The sequence below is a fragment of the Chaetura pelagica genome, unplaced genomic scaffold, assembly GCF_000747805.2.
Source record: "Chaetura pelagica isolate M959 unplaced genomic scaffold, ChaPel_1.0 scaffold150, whole genome shotgun sequence".
NCBI lineage: Eukaryota > Metazoa > Chordata > Aves > Apodiformes > Apodidae > Chaetura > Chaetura pelagica.
The window spans coordinates 4,029,604-4,043,794 of NW_009952052.1; the positions used below are offsets into that span (position 1 = coordinate 4,029,604).

Genomic DNA, 14,191 nt, shown 5'->3' on the forward strand with positions numbered 1-14,191 from the left:
CATTCCTGCACTCTGCTTGCGTGTTCTTTCCTAGTATCTCCTTCAAAGACGTTAAACTGGAAGCCAGAGATAGTTTGGGACACCCTAAAGTATCTAGGGCAAGTAGCTATCAGCTTTTTATTTCTCAGGTGACAACATTAAACAAAAGGTTGACTCTAAATTAGTCTGGATGATGACGTAACCAGCTGGAGTTGCATAATCTTGACTTGGAAGTATGTGGCATAAGTGTGTTTACTTTTAAGAGGTTGATGATTGAATAGGATGCTATTAGTTTCTAAACTTTGTATTCTAGAAAAGATAGTTTTACCTTTTTTTGTTGTTGTTTTGTTTTGATAGGTCTTGTTCTGTTACATTCATGGTTATGTTGCAATGAGTCAGATCATAATAGTTATCTTACAATCAGTCAGAAGTGCTCTGCAAGCTTCTAATACTGACTTATGGTACTTGATATAAGGCTTTCAAAAGAGTTTGTAGTGCTAAACTGAAAAGACATTTTAAAAGCCAGTTAGTAATTTGCTTACTTTCATCTTTTGGGAGAATGTAAAGGAAGGATTAGGAATTGGTTGTCAGCTTTTTGGGGAGTTCTGGTACTTCAGTTTGTTGCGTTGTTCATAATAGAACATACAGCAGAAACAAATCTACTGAATAATATTTCTGAGAAATAGTTTGAATCAATCAGAATGCTTTTCCACAGCATTTTATCTAGTGCAATGAAAATTTTACAAGCAAAATGTAGGCATTCTATTTCCATAATTTGAAACAGTTTTATTATCAACATGCTGTTAGAAGTTACATGTTTTTTGAACACTTCAAGTGTGCTGTTGTGTATCCTTTCACAAAAGCATGCAGGATAATTGTTAGGGTTTAATGGCCTTTGAAGGATTACTATGTTATTGATCAACTGTATCTTTATATCAGCTTTTGCTAGAGAGGGTAATGGTAAGCAATCTTCTCTCCAGAATTACTTGTTTTACATAATAAATGAGATTAAAGTGTCAAAAGGCAACCAGTGAAGAAACCAAAGAATAAAAAAAGACACTGACCAATCTGGTAGCCTTCTATGGCATCATGACTGACTGAGTAGATGCGAAAAGAGCAGTGATTGTTGTCTACCTTGACTTTAGCAAGGCTTTTTGACACTGTTTCCCATAACATCCTCATATGTGAGCTTACAAAGTGTGTGTTAGATGAGTGGACAGGGAGGTGGATTGACAACTGCTGAATAGGCACTGGAATAGGTTGTCCAGGGAGGTTGTGGATGTCCCTTCCCTGGTGGAGGTGTTCAAGGTCAGGTTGGATGAGGCTTGTGCAGCCTGGTCTAGTGTGAGGTGTCCCTGCTCGTAGCAGGGAGATTGGATCTTTGGTGATCTTTCAACCTTGACCATTTATGTTTCTATGCATGGCAGTGGTCAGAGGGTTGAGATCAGCAGTGTGGAGTCTAGTTGGAGCTAGTAGTGTTCTCCAGGGGCCACTTCTGGGTCCAGTCTTGTTCAGCATAGTAATCAATGACCTGGATAAGGGACAGAGTTCTCTGATGATACAAAACTGGGAGGAGTGGCTGCCACATCAGCAAGACCTGGGCAGGCTGGAGAGTTGAGCATAAAGAAACACAATGAAGTTCAACAAAAGCAAGTGTAGAATCCTGTACCTAGGGAGGAACAACCCCTTGCACCAGCACATGTTCTGGGCTGACCTGCTGGAAGGCAGCTCTGTGAAGAAGGGCCTGGCAGTCCTGGTGGACAACAAGTTAACCATGAGCCAGCCATGTGCCCTTGTGGCCAAGAAGGCCCATGGCATTCTGGGTTGCATTAAGAAGAGTGTGGCCATCAGATTGAGGGAGCTTATCCTCCCCCTTGTATCTAGAGTACTGTGTCCAATTCTGAGCTTCATAGTACAAGAAAGACAAGGAACTACTGGAGAGAGTCCAGTGGAGGGCTACAAAGATGATTAGGGGGTGAGAGCATCTTTCTTATGAGGAAAGTATGAGAGACCTGGGTCTTTTTAGACTGGACAAGAGGAAACTGAAAGGGGATCTTACCAATGCTCATAAATAGCTAAAGGGCTAGTGTCAAGAGTATGGGACCAGGCTTTTCAGTGGTGCCCAGTGACTGAAAAAGGGGCAATGGGCACAAACTGGAACACAGGAAGTTCCATCTGAACATGGTGAAAAACTTTGTTACTGTGAGGGTGACAGAGCACTGGAACAGGCTGTCCAGGAAAGTTGCAGCCTCCTTCCTTGGCAGGGCAGTTGGACTAGTTCCCTTCCAACCCACACCATTCTGTGATTCTTTGAACACCATCTCTATGCACAATCCTGCTGAGACATTTGTGCACCTGAGAATCCTTTCCTTTTTGAGATGTGTTGTTTCCATTACCAGCAATCTTACACCCATGAATTTTCTGCATTTATTTTCCCTTTTGAGTAGTAAGTGAGGGAAATAATGAATGTGTAATTCAACCTGTTTACATGTTGTGCATATTTAATAAGTTAATATTATGCCTTAATAAAACATATAGATGAAATTATTAAATTAATTCTGAATAATTATCATTTATTTTAAAAGGCAGTGTCTTTTAGCAGTGATGGAGTTGAGTGAAGGAGAGCTGGTTCATAGTGTTTTGGATGGTAGTAAAATTTAAAAAATGTTTACCTTCTAGGAAAGAAAGAAAAGTGTATATTTTTGTTTGTTTTCTTCTAGGACTGAATGCCTGTCTGAGGATCTGATTCAGAAATACTTTGTTGACTTTTGGTTTCGTGTGCCTGTTACTGTAAAAAGCACCAGAGTTGTTATCTAAGACAATGTACAAAATACACAAGAGTCTTTTCTTAAACCCTTTTTCTGTATATTTGCAGTGACAATGCTCAGAATATGTCTTGTCCTGTAACTGTGGTACATGGTAGACGTTTTCACCATGCACATGCACAGACAGCAGTAGTGAAAACAGCAGCCCAAAGGTAAGACTATATTTGTTTCTCCAGATGTTCCCATTGTCAAAAGTCTTTTTTGGTTATGTGTGTAATGATTTTCTTTATGCTATGAGGTGTTTTAAGGGAACATAAACAATTACGTGGTGCATTCTTCATCACAAACTTTGATCTTAGTTACTAAAGTTTCATAAAATTTACCACTTATGACTTACATAATATTAGAATTGATTAATGTGAGATCACACAATGACACATTCAGTAGGAGAGCTTCTGCTGATGTATATATATATTTAGAAAATACTTTGAGATGGACAAAAATGCTATGTAGTAGAATTTGATGTAACTGACAATATGATAACCAAATATTATTTCACAGAAACTCCAGCTTGTATAAGATCCATGTAAAGGTTAAGTTACAGATCTTTTGAAAATAGGTAGTCTGTAAATACAGCATACAGCATGTAGACTGTGATATCTCGCAGAAGCAAGGTTTTGCATTTATATGAATAGTTAGAATGGATGATTGCAAACTGGGAATCTTAGTCTATGCTGAATTACACTTCATTGTTTTCAAAACTTAAAACTACATTAGTTCTGTGGATTATAGGGTTGTTCTTAAATTATTTTTTTGCAGGCTTTTCACACCCAATGCCTGTCACAAATGAGCTAACTCTTGCTTTGATGAATTTTCTTTGAAAATTTGTTCATTTAGAGCTCTTTTTATTGGTAAATTTGATGGATTTCCACTAGTCCACATGACTGCTTCATCTTGTCACCATTTTGAAGCCTCATTCTTCTGACCCCTTTTTTCTTCTCTGTTTTTAGTGAGGTATTTTTGGGTTGGTGAGGTCACATGTAGCCATTGTCCTCTTTTTCATCCCACTTAACTTACTTTAATTTGTTTTCTTCAGAAAAACAAAGCCCATATTCTAATGGGAATGAAGGATGTTATCCAAACGTGTATTAGGGTAATCTGGTGTTAAAGAAACAAACTGAAAAATGGATTTTGCCGTCCAGTCCCGGAGGACCTACACTATTTTTTCCTCTTTCCATTTAAAACTGTATTATCATCTGTACATATAAAATAAAAGTAACATGGACGTTTCCTTTCCCTTAGTAACAGCAGATGCAGTAGAGGAGATCTCCGTTCTCTTTACATTTCTTCCTGTCATTGCAAGGCAGAGATGACTAAAACAAGATTGGCAGAATTTTTCCCATGAGTTAGACTATCCTCCCCTTGTATCTAGAGTACTGTGTCCAATTCTGAGCTTCATAGTACAAGAAAGACAAGGAACTACTGGAGAGAGTCCAGTGGAGGGCTACAAAGATGATTAGGGGGTGAGAGCATCTTTCTTATGAGGAAAGTATGAGAGACCTGGGTCTTTTTAGACTGGACAAGAGGAAACTGAAAGAGGATCTTACCAATGCTCATAAATAGCTAAAGGGCTAGTGTCAAGAGTATGGGACCAGGCTTTTCAGTGGTGCCCAGTGACTGAAAAAGGGGCAATGGGCACAAACTGGAACACAGGAAGTTCCATCTGAACATGGTGAAAAACTTTGTTACTGTGAGGGTGACAGAGCACTGGAACAGGCTGTCCAGGAAAGTTGCAGCCTCCTTCCTTGGCAGGGCAGTTGGACTAGTTCCCTTCCAACCCACACCATTCTGTGATTCTTTGAACACCATCTCTATGCACAATCCTGCTGAGACATTTGTGCACCTGAGAATCCTTTCCTTTTTGAGATGTGTTGTTTCCATTACCAGCAATCTTACACCCATGAATTTTCTGCATTTATTTTCCCTTTTGAGTAGTAAGTGAGGGAAATAATGAATGTGTAATTCAACCTGTTTACATGTTGTGCATATTTAATAAGTTAATATTATGCCTTAATAAAACATATAGATGAAATTATTAAATTAATTCTGAATAATTATCATTTATTTTAAAAGGCAGTGTCTTTTAGCAGTGATGGAGTTGAGTGAAGGAGAGCTGGTTCATAGTGTTTTGGATGGTAGTAAAATTTAAAAAATGTTTACCTTCTAGGAAAGAAAGAAAAGTGTATATTTTTGTTTGTTTTCTTCTAGGACTGAATGCCTGTCTGAGGATCTGATTCAGAAATACTTTGTTGACTTTTGGTTTCGTGTGCCTGTTACTGTAAAAAGCACCAGAGTTGTTATCTAAGACAATGTACAAAATACACAAGAGTCTTTTCTTAAACCCTTTTTCTGTATATTTGCAGTGACAATGCTCAGAATATGTCTTGTCCTGTAACTGTGGTACATGGTAGACGTTTTCACCATGCACATGCACAGACAGCAGTAGTGAAAACAGCAGCCCAAAGGTAAGACTATATTTGTTTCTCCAGATGTTCTCATTGTCAAAAGTCTTTTTTGGTTATGTGTGTAATGATTTTCTTTATGCTATGAGGTGTTTTAAGGGAACATAAACAATTACGTGGTGCATTCTTCATCACAAACTTTGATCTTAGTTACTAAAGTTTCATAAAATTTACCACTTATGACTTACATAATATTAGAATTGATTAATGTGAGATCACACAATGACACATTCAGTAGGAGAGCTTCTGCTGATGTATATATATATTTAGAAAATACTTTGAGATGGACAAAAATGCTATGTAGTAGAATTTGATGTAACTGACAATATGATAACCAAATATTATTTCACAGAAACTCCAGCTTGTATAAGATCCATGTAAAGGTTAAGTTACAGATCTTTTGAAAATAGGTAGTCTGTAAATACAGCATACAGCATGTAGACTGTGATATCTCGCAGAAGCAAGGTTTTGCATTTATATGAATAGTTAGAATGGATGATTGCAAACTGGGAATCTTAGTCTATGCTGAATTACACTTCATTGTTTTCAAAACTTAAAACTACATTAGTTCTGTGGATTATAGGGTTGTTCTTAAATTATTTTTTTGCAGGCTTTTCACACCCAATGCCTGTCACAAATGAGCTAACTCTTGCTTTGATGAATTTTCTTTGAAAATTTGTTCATTTAGAGCTCTTTTTATTGGTAAATTTGATGGATTTCCACTAGTCCACATGACTGCTTCATCTTGTCACCATTTTGAAGCCTCATTCTTCTGACCCCTTTTTTCTTCTCTGTTTTTAGTGAGGTATTTTTGGGTTGGTGAGGTCACATGTAGCCATTGTCCTCTTTTTCATCCCACTTAACTTACTTTAATTTGTTTTCTTCAGAAAAACAAAGCCCATATTCTAATGGGAATGAAGGATGTTATCCAAACGTGTATTAGGGTAATCTGGTGTTAAAGAAACAAACTGAAAAATGGATTTTGCCGTCCAGTCCCGGAGGACCTACACTATTTTTTCCTCTTTCCATTTAAAACTGTATTATCATCTGTACATATAAAATAAAAGTAACATGGACGTTTCCTTTCCCTTAGTAACAGCAGATGCAGTAGAGGAGATCTCCGTTCTCTTTACATTTCTTCCTGTCATTGCAAGGCAGAGATGACTAAAACAAGATTGGCAGAATTTTTCCCATGAGTTAGACTTATCAGTATGGTTTAGGCTGAACCACCTATGCTCTTACATACAGTCCTTTTTAGAATATTTTTCTTCCTTGTTACATTGAGGAAACCATGGCATCTCTAAGCATTCACCGTTTTACCTTTTACTTTTTTTTTCTTGGTAATTCTAAGGGATAAAATCTTGATCTGCAGTGCTAATTAAAATTATTTGAATTAAGCAAAATCATGCAAGACTGCCCTTCTTTGGATCTCTTAATGGCAACTTTAATATTAGAGTACTTGATTAAGCTTTCTTCTTTTAAGAAGGTTCTTTGAGATAGCCAGTTGACATGGATTCATCTCTAGTTAAGCTCCATAGGCTTTTTCAGCATGCAAGAGAGTCTAGTCCAGGTATTATTAATCCTGAGGGTATGTTAGACTTGTCTTCTTGCTTTTCTCACCTAGGGGACTTGCTTCTTCATAAGCCCACAATATAATGTGGAAAAAAAATTGTAGCATCTTCATATATGTGACAAGCAGAAAGAAAAATAATGCATAATATAGCAAGTTGAATATTGCACAAAGTAATTGCATAGTAAGCATCTCAAATTTTTCTGAATATGTTCCATCTTAGGATTGTTATTTTAGTTCATTTACATTAACAACAGACTATTAACTCTTACTCTAAGAGTATTTTAGGAGTTTAAAAGCCAGAAAATAATAAGAATTCCAAGCAATATTTTGCTACTGGAGGAGGTCAGAACCAGCATGAGCTAATTGACTGAGGATGAGAGTTACAGAGAGACTGTGCAAAGGATATTTAATTCCACTGTCTTTTGCCAGTTGGCTCAGTTGAATACTTTTTAAAAGCTTCTGTTTCTGAGTTAGAGGATAAAAAATTAATAGAACATGGCTTCCTGTCATACATTTTTTAAAATTAACAAAGAAGGAGAATCTCAAGGCTACTTTAGGAAAAATGGAGGTTTATGAATGCAAAGACAATAGTTAGAAAGAAAAATAACTGAATAGGATGATTTAAAACTGTTCATAATGCAAAATTCCAGTGCATATCTTGTGTGTCTTTTTTTGCTGTTTTTTACTGACATTAGACAGTAGTTGAATTTAATAGTAAATTCTGATGGTGTCTGCTCAGAGAGGGAGCACATGCAGAAAATGTGGGTGGCAAACCAAGAATAAACTTCTAGGTGTATATCAAGACAAAGAAGAACTGGTAACACCAAAACTGAGTTCGAAGTTGTTGGTGTTTTTTTCTTCTATTAATTTACAGGCAACACAAACTTGTGTTCTTCTACATTGTTTGCATTTGTAGAATTGTTCTATGGTATGAGGATCAGTAACAACAAGGGAAAAAGAGTTTTAACTAACCTAATATATTTTTCTTAAATCTGCAGTGGATTATTGAGAAGATAGCAAAAAAAAATAAAAACATTATTAAATTACTTCTCAGCAGGTGAATTCTCTGGCTCTGACATTACAGATTTTTGATGTTTGTATTGGGTTCTCTGAGTCAGGATGGTGTCACATGGGGCAAGCCCATTATGAAGCAGAGTTGTAATTTCTATCAAATTGAATTTGGACCTTGTGATGCATGTACTGTATTTCTTATTTATTTCTCCAACTTTTTTGCATGTGCATGTTAAATTAAATTCTGGCTGAATATCTGTTGCACTTAGATTCAAAGTACAAGTTTCCACTACAATAACAATTGGCATTTCAAAACAATATTTTGATAAATGTTATTCATGGGGTTTTTTTCCAGTGATGAAATTAAAATTTGTTCATTTCTAAAACAGCAGATTTTCAGATACAGCAGATTTTCAGATACAATTTAGCCTAGTGTTGTAGTTGATCCAGACTATTTTGCTTCACGTAATGGATGCATATTTCTGTCTTATGCTATGGACTGCCTGTTCTCTAAGACTTGATATTGGAATAGCATGTATGTACAGCATGTCTAAGAAATCTTATGCATGAGCTGCATGAGGCACTTTGTAGGGACACTGCTTGTTGTAATTCCGGGATTTATTCAGGATTCTTATTTCTAAATCTTTCTGAGATGCTGAAGTGAGAATTCTTTTAAATGCATTGTATTAATATGGGATTTTAAAACCAGCAAGTGAGTCATCTCATGTAATGACAGTGCATACAGTATCAGGCATTCTGTATTTTTTTTCCTGCCTTTAAGTTTCCTTAACGTTAAAATTTTAAATTCTTGACAGTTGGACTCTTTACAACAGCTTAAACAGTTAATCCAAGTTACATATTAACTGTGCAAAGGATACAAAGATACTGGATATGGCTCTGCACAGACACAGTTTGGATCTGACTGGATCTATCAACTCAGTTGAGATCCTCACAAAACCAGTGTTTGTTGTTTGTAAAGTCAAGCTCCAGTAGGAAGCAATTTTCCCCACTTCCGTGCAGCATTGACCAATTACTCTCTCCCTAGTATTAGCTGTGGTGGTCACAATCAGTTTTGAATTCTTTCAGCTGTCTTTCCAGAATCCAGAGCACTTTGGAGATTGAGTGTGTTTTTATATTGTAGAATTATCAGGATTACCTTCTTACCTGGTTTTCTTGAAGTAAAGCAAGTAAAACAGGAAAGATTTTGAATTTGTTCTGTTTTAGAGTAATAGTTTAATTGATATACGACAGAAGTTTGTTAGGTTTTTGGTAGTTGGGAGCAACAATCACATGGATTAAAAGCTTTCCAGCATTCCATATTGCAAGCTTTGAAAAGGCAGGAGAGGTACAGAGAGTGTTTTCAAATCGTATTTGTGCTGTGCTTAGTTAGATGTATTTTCCTGTAAGTCTTGGTGTACAGAGGACTTGAGCTGTGAGCATCAGCTACATTCATGAGGGTTAAAGGAGACGCTTCTGAAATTAGTGGCCCTGACTTAAATATTTTTGGAGATTATTTTAGCCAAAACCACAGGAGGAGGCTGAATGCTCTATCCAGTAGTAGCTGGTTGCATGTGGTCTCCTAAGTATTTAAGTAGTGCTTTCTAATTTTTTTCTCAATTTAAACACTTAAATATTTTTTTAATACTTGGCAAAAAGTTGTTATGTAGATTTGTTTTATCTTCTGTTGCATGGCGATCAGGGATTGGGAATGAGGCTTGATCTTATTTAATGTATTAGGATTCTGTCATTTCATGTTCTATATTGCAGTCAATTAAGTGAAACCACTGGATTGAGTTCAGAATTAATTAAATTTTACACATGGAGAGAAGAGGCAAAGCAGTATGAACCACTGACTGCTGCTTTCTGTAGAATAACATTTTCAGCATTTATAATTACTGTTTCAAAAAATACTGCTCATTTGAAAATGAGTCCAGAGTGTAAGAGGCAATGAAACAGTTAATAGTTTATATTTAATAAATTGAATGTAGTGATGTGCAACACATGTGGGGCTTTGCATCTTATGTTTTTTTTTTCTTTTTTCATATTTTAAGCAATCTGGATCGAAAGGAAAGGTAAGCTTACTGTTAATGACATGAGCGTGACAATGAGCATTAAAAAAATTAACTGAATGAGTGCTTTGTCAATGCTAGTTAAAGAACATTTCTCCAGTCAATCATATCTCCTCATGTGTGAGGGAGGGTTGGTTGTTTTTGTTCTGATTTTGTGGTTCACATACACCCTTTTACCCCAAAAGAACATGTACTTCCATCTCTAAATAATGCCATTTTAATGTGAACTTCGGTTACATCTCCACTGGAAATTTATTTATGTATCTGGGGTGCAAATAGATACATTATAACTGTCTCTGGCAGTTTAAGAATTCACTGCTAATTCTTTTCACAGAGCAGCAAACTTTCTGTAATAGAATGATTCTGAAGCATACATCTTCATAGAGCTTTCCCTCTGTCGCTGGTTTGGTTTGAGTAGCAGTAAAGATTTTTATTGCGTTACTGTGTACATTCTGTTCATGAAGTGCATATGTTAAAGCAATTAACAGAAAATGTACAGCAAAAGCAACCATGCTGTAAAGCTTATTTTTCACTCCTTTTCCATTTGTTCTACCGCTGTTAATATTTAATAATTAGTATTTTGTTAGCAATATGAAATGCCATACATTTGTGTTTTTCTTTCTGTATTTATATATTAGTGATTTGTTGATAGTAATGAGTTTATAGAGTTTTTTGGTAAATATCCTGTCTATGTAGGTGTTTTTTGGCAGTACACATTTGATATCAAGTTGAATTGTTTAAGCAGTGTATATAATGTTTAGCTAATAATGATACAGATAACACAGAAATATAGTGTATGTCTGTTCTTTTTGAATTCAGCATTTTCTACATTTAGTTCAAATTCACTAGTACAACCAAGCCTTTCTGCTTTATTGCCATTTGTTATTTCTTGAAAGAAATATCAGAGAGAGACTCGCCAGTTAGATTTGGCCCTGTAAGAAGGGATTTGATCATCCTCTTGCTGTCTGGGATTTGAGTTAGTGTATTTTTTCCTGTTTTTCTTTGTGCTGCATTTATGCTATTAGTTAATCATTCATCTGTTAATGTTTTAAATTTGGTACGGAATGTCTTAGGAAGACGAGAGCAGAGTTGCATGCTGGTGAGCTTAATTTTCCCTGGGGGACACCTACTGCTTCATAATCCAGTACTACTCGATACGGTCTCTTTTCCTTTCCTGCTTTTTGTTGCTGTCCTAGCAGGGGGAGATGGTTTAGGCAGGAGCTGCTAAATGTAGTTTCATTCATTACTGTCATGGTAAGTGCAGCTGCAGCTCTTGACTTTCTGGACCAAATGGTGCTACTGACCTGTGGACTAAAAACCTAACTCCCTTTGCAGCTGCTGCTGTCTTTCAGCCTTTTGTAGTCTGCTTTACCTGTAGCATAAACTGAAGGTAAATCTCAGCTCAGCAACTTGGTGCTTCCTGTCTTTTCATGCTTTGCTTTGGTTTTGTGTAATGATGTAGAAATCAACAGCCTGCCTGCAGTGGTACACCTGCAGATAGCAGTATACAGAAGCAGTGAGGAAAGACTGAATAAAGCAGCCTCTCAAAGAGCCAGGCTGCACATTAAACATAGCTCTTTTGTGAGCCTCCACCTCAGCAAAGAAAGGAGTTGGTGGAGCCTTGCACATACCTGGTATTTTTGATGTGACTCTTACCAGATCGTGGATAGTTTTGAAAGCTCTGATCAGGACTATATCCAAAATTCCCAGATCTGTAAGGTTCATTCCTTTCTAGCATACACAGAAATTGCCCTCATCCTGCTCTCCCTCATCCCCCCATTCTTTATTCCTAGAGGAGAAATTACAATATGAGAATTTTACTTTGGCTGGTGTCACAGAGTTCTGTCTACCAGCCCAAGGTGAAGATAGTAAAGTCCAATTCCATCATCAAAATAATATGGCAATAGTTTTGAATGTGTGCTGAAAATACTAAATCAGTGACACCATTTTGTCTTAGCAAAACATGTTTAGTAAAGAATGCTATACAATTTAGCTGTTAAGATGTGTCAAAAGTTCAGGACACTCTTAACTGAGAATCTGAGTTCAGATTACCTCACTATTTTTGTCATGTCTCTTGAAGGAAGAGCCTGATCTTTATTGGTCTTGTAAATTAATTGTGCTGTTTGATGCTTTACTACTACTTGATACTGCTTTTATTAAATACTGGTCTACCTCCCTTGTACTTAATTGTATTAACATCAAAATTGCTAATAATAGGTGAGAGTAATAAGATGCCTGAAATGCTTTAATTTCCAGGCATGGAGCCTTGTTCTTCAGGCAAAATCTAAATCTCATAAGAAATACTTGTAGGAAACCTAACAGGCAAAAACCAACAATTGTGTATTTGGCAGGAGCAGCAATCAATATTTTATCAATATTTTATTTCTTGTGTTTTGTTTTGGTTTTTTTTCTATTAGACACAGCATATAGATAGCCTTGCATATTGATCTTTTTAGCTGTTTGATGCCTCACTTACTCCTTTTGAAATGGGACACTATTAGTTTAACAGCAAGGTGTTTGTTTTGAAGTGCTTCATGTTTTCTAATTTTTCTAAATTTTCTTTTCCAAATAAGCCTTTTAAAAAGAGGTATCATGTTCAATTTAAAAGAAACCCTCTCCATTCTATTTCTGCAGTGTACTAACTACTTCACTGGAGAAAGTAACAGTGCATCTGCAGCTGTTCAAATGTCAAGAAGGGTTGTGCTGAGTGGAATGGCTTGGTTTTGTCATCTGTAGAATGTTTGAGGTGCTGGGCTCTGCCTTTTTGTCTGTGTGTTATGTTTTCAGAAAAAGAAATTAGGAGGAAGTGATTCAACTTGCTGTCCTCTTGTGGGAGGGCTGTTACTGTCTCCAGGAAGGCATTTTGTTCAGATGAAATCTACAATTAATCAGTGCTCGAAATTGTCTTAACTTTTCTGGCTGACTTGGAGCTGTTTTTTTGTAACTTGAGTTTGGGTGTTGCTGGTCCATTGTAAGCATGAGTTGAAGTCTTACATTATGGGAGAAGGAAGATACTTGTTTTATGCTAGCCCTTGTGTATTCCAGCAAATTTGGAAAGTATCAGTATGAGTCTAGGCTGATGATAAAAAATGAGGCTACTATATTCTGATTCATTGAGAAAAATGTACTTAGCAATATATGGTAAGTGATTAATTTATACTTTTAAAAAGGAAAATACATGTGGGATGTTAAAAATGTAATACAACCTTGTATGATTTTTAGAAGACAAATCCTGACTTGCAAATGCCCAGAGAACTTGAATTGTCTAACTAATTTTAAAAAGAAATTTTAGTGTTCTAAATCTAGTGTATTGTTTTCATTGCTTTCAATTAAATGTCAAATAATTTCAATACTCTCTCTCTTAAATATCACTCAAAACATGTCTGAAAAACTAGCAGTGGTTATGTTCAAAACAAGACTTACTGTTTTGAACTACTACTGAAGATAATTACAATGTGTCAGGTAGCAGTTTATACATGCTCAATGCAAAGTTTATATTTTTCAAATCTCTTGTAATGACGTTAGTTTTTTTTCCTACCCTTTAGAATGTCATTATCATGGATTTTGATAGTAACAGCTTCTCATTATGTAATGATTAGTTTGGCCTTATATTTCTACCAATTCTGCCTTTCAAGTAACCCCTTATTATTTGAATTTTTAAAGAAAATATTCCAAAAAATTGTATACTTAATTTATGAACATTTATTCAAGTCAGGTTTCTGGTTTTGGTTTAGTTTTTGTGTGTGCAGGCATTTAGAAACACGTGGGGGGAGAGCAGCTGTGTTTCAGAAACGCATTTGACACAATCAGTAGCAGATAAGCTACATAATCTGTCATCTGTGATGTGCTTATGGGCATTCATGGTAACATACTGTGATGCCACTATGTTTTGTGATGCCATCCAGCCATGCTTATTTTTCAGTCCTTTCTGCCTGAGTTTTCCTTCACACTGCAGCCCCTCAACACAGTAGATCACGTTTGTGTTTAGTAGTGTGCTAATAATACATTGAGAAGGGCAGATTTGGTATGAAGTAGCCCAAAACACATTGTAGTTTGATCTTGTTCCGAAGATGTTAGCAAATAATAATAAAACAGCAAAAGCCTGAGAAATATTACCTAGAAATGCAGAAAAATTAAAGATTTTATAATTTGATGCATTAGGAAATGCTGTGCTTGAAAGAAATAAAAACTCGTTCTTAGAGCTGAAGTTCACTTCAGCCTCAGCCAAATATTTGTTGTGTGGGTCCTCAAAATTTAGATATTTTGAGATGC

At 36.1% G+C, this 14,191-nt stretch overlaps 1 protein-coding gene across 1 annotated transcript in view; it reads left to right on the plus strand.

Moving 5' to 3' along the window:
- SENP6 (SUMO1/sentrin specific peptidase 6) overlaps positions 1–14,191 on the plus strand; it is a 53,472-nt gene that overhangs the window by 11,317 nt on the left and 27,964 nt on the right. Inside the window, 2 exon segments of the mRNA XM_010003426.1 lie at positions 2,855–2,956; positions 9,902–9,922. Of these exon segments, the coding sequence (XP_010001728.1) occupies positions 2,855–2,956; positions 9,902–9,922 (123 nt within the window).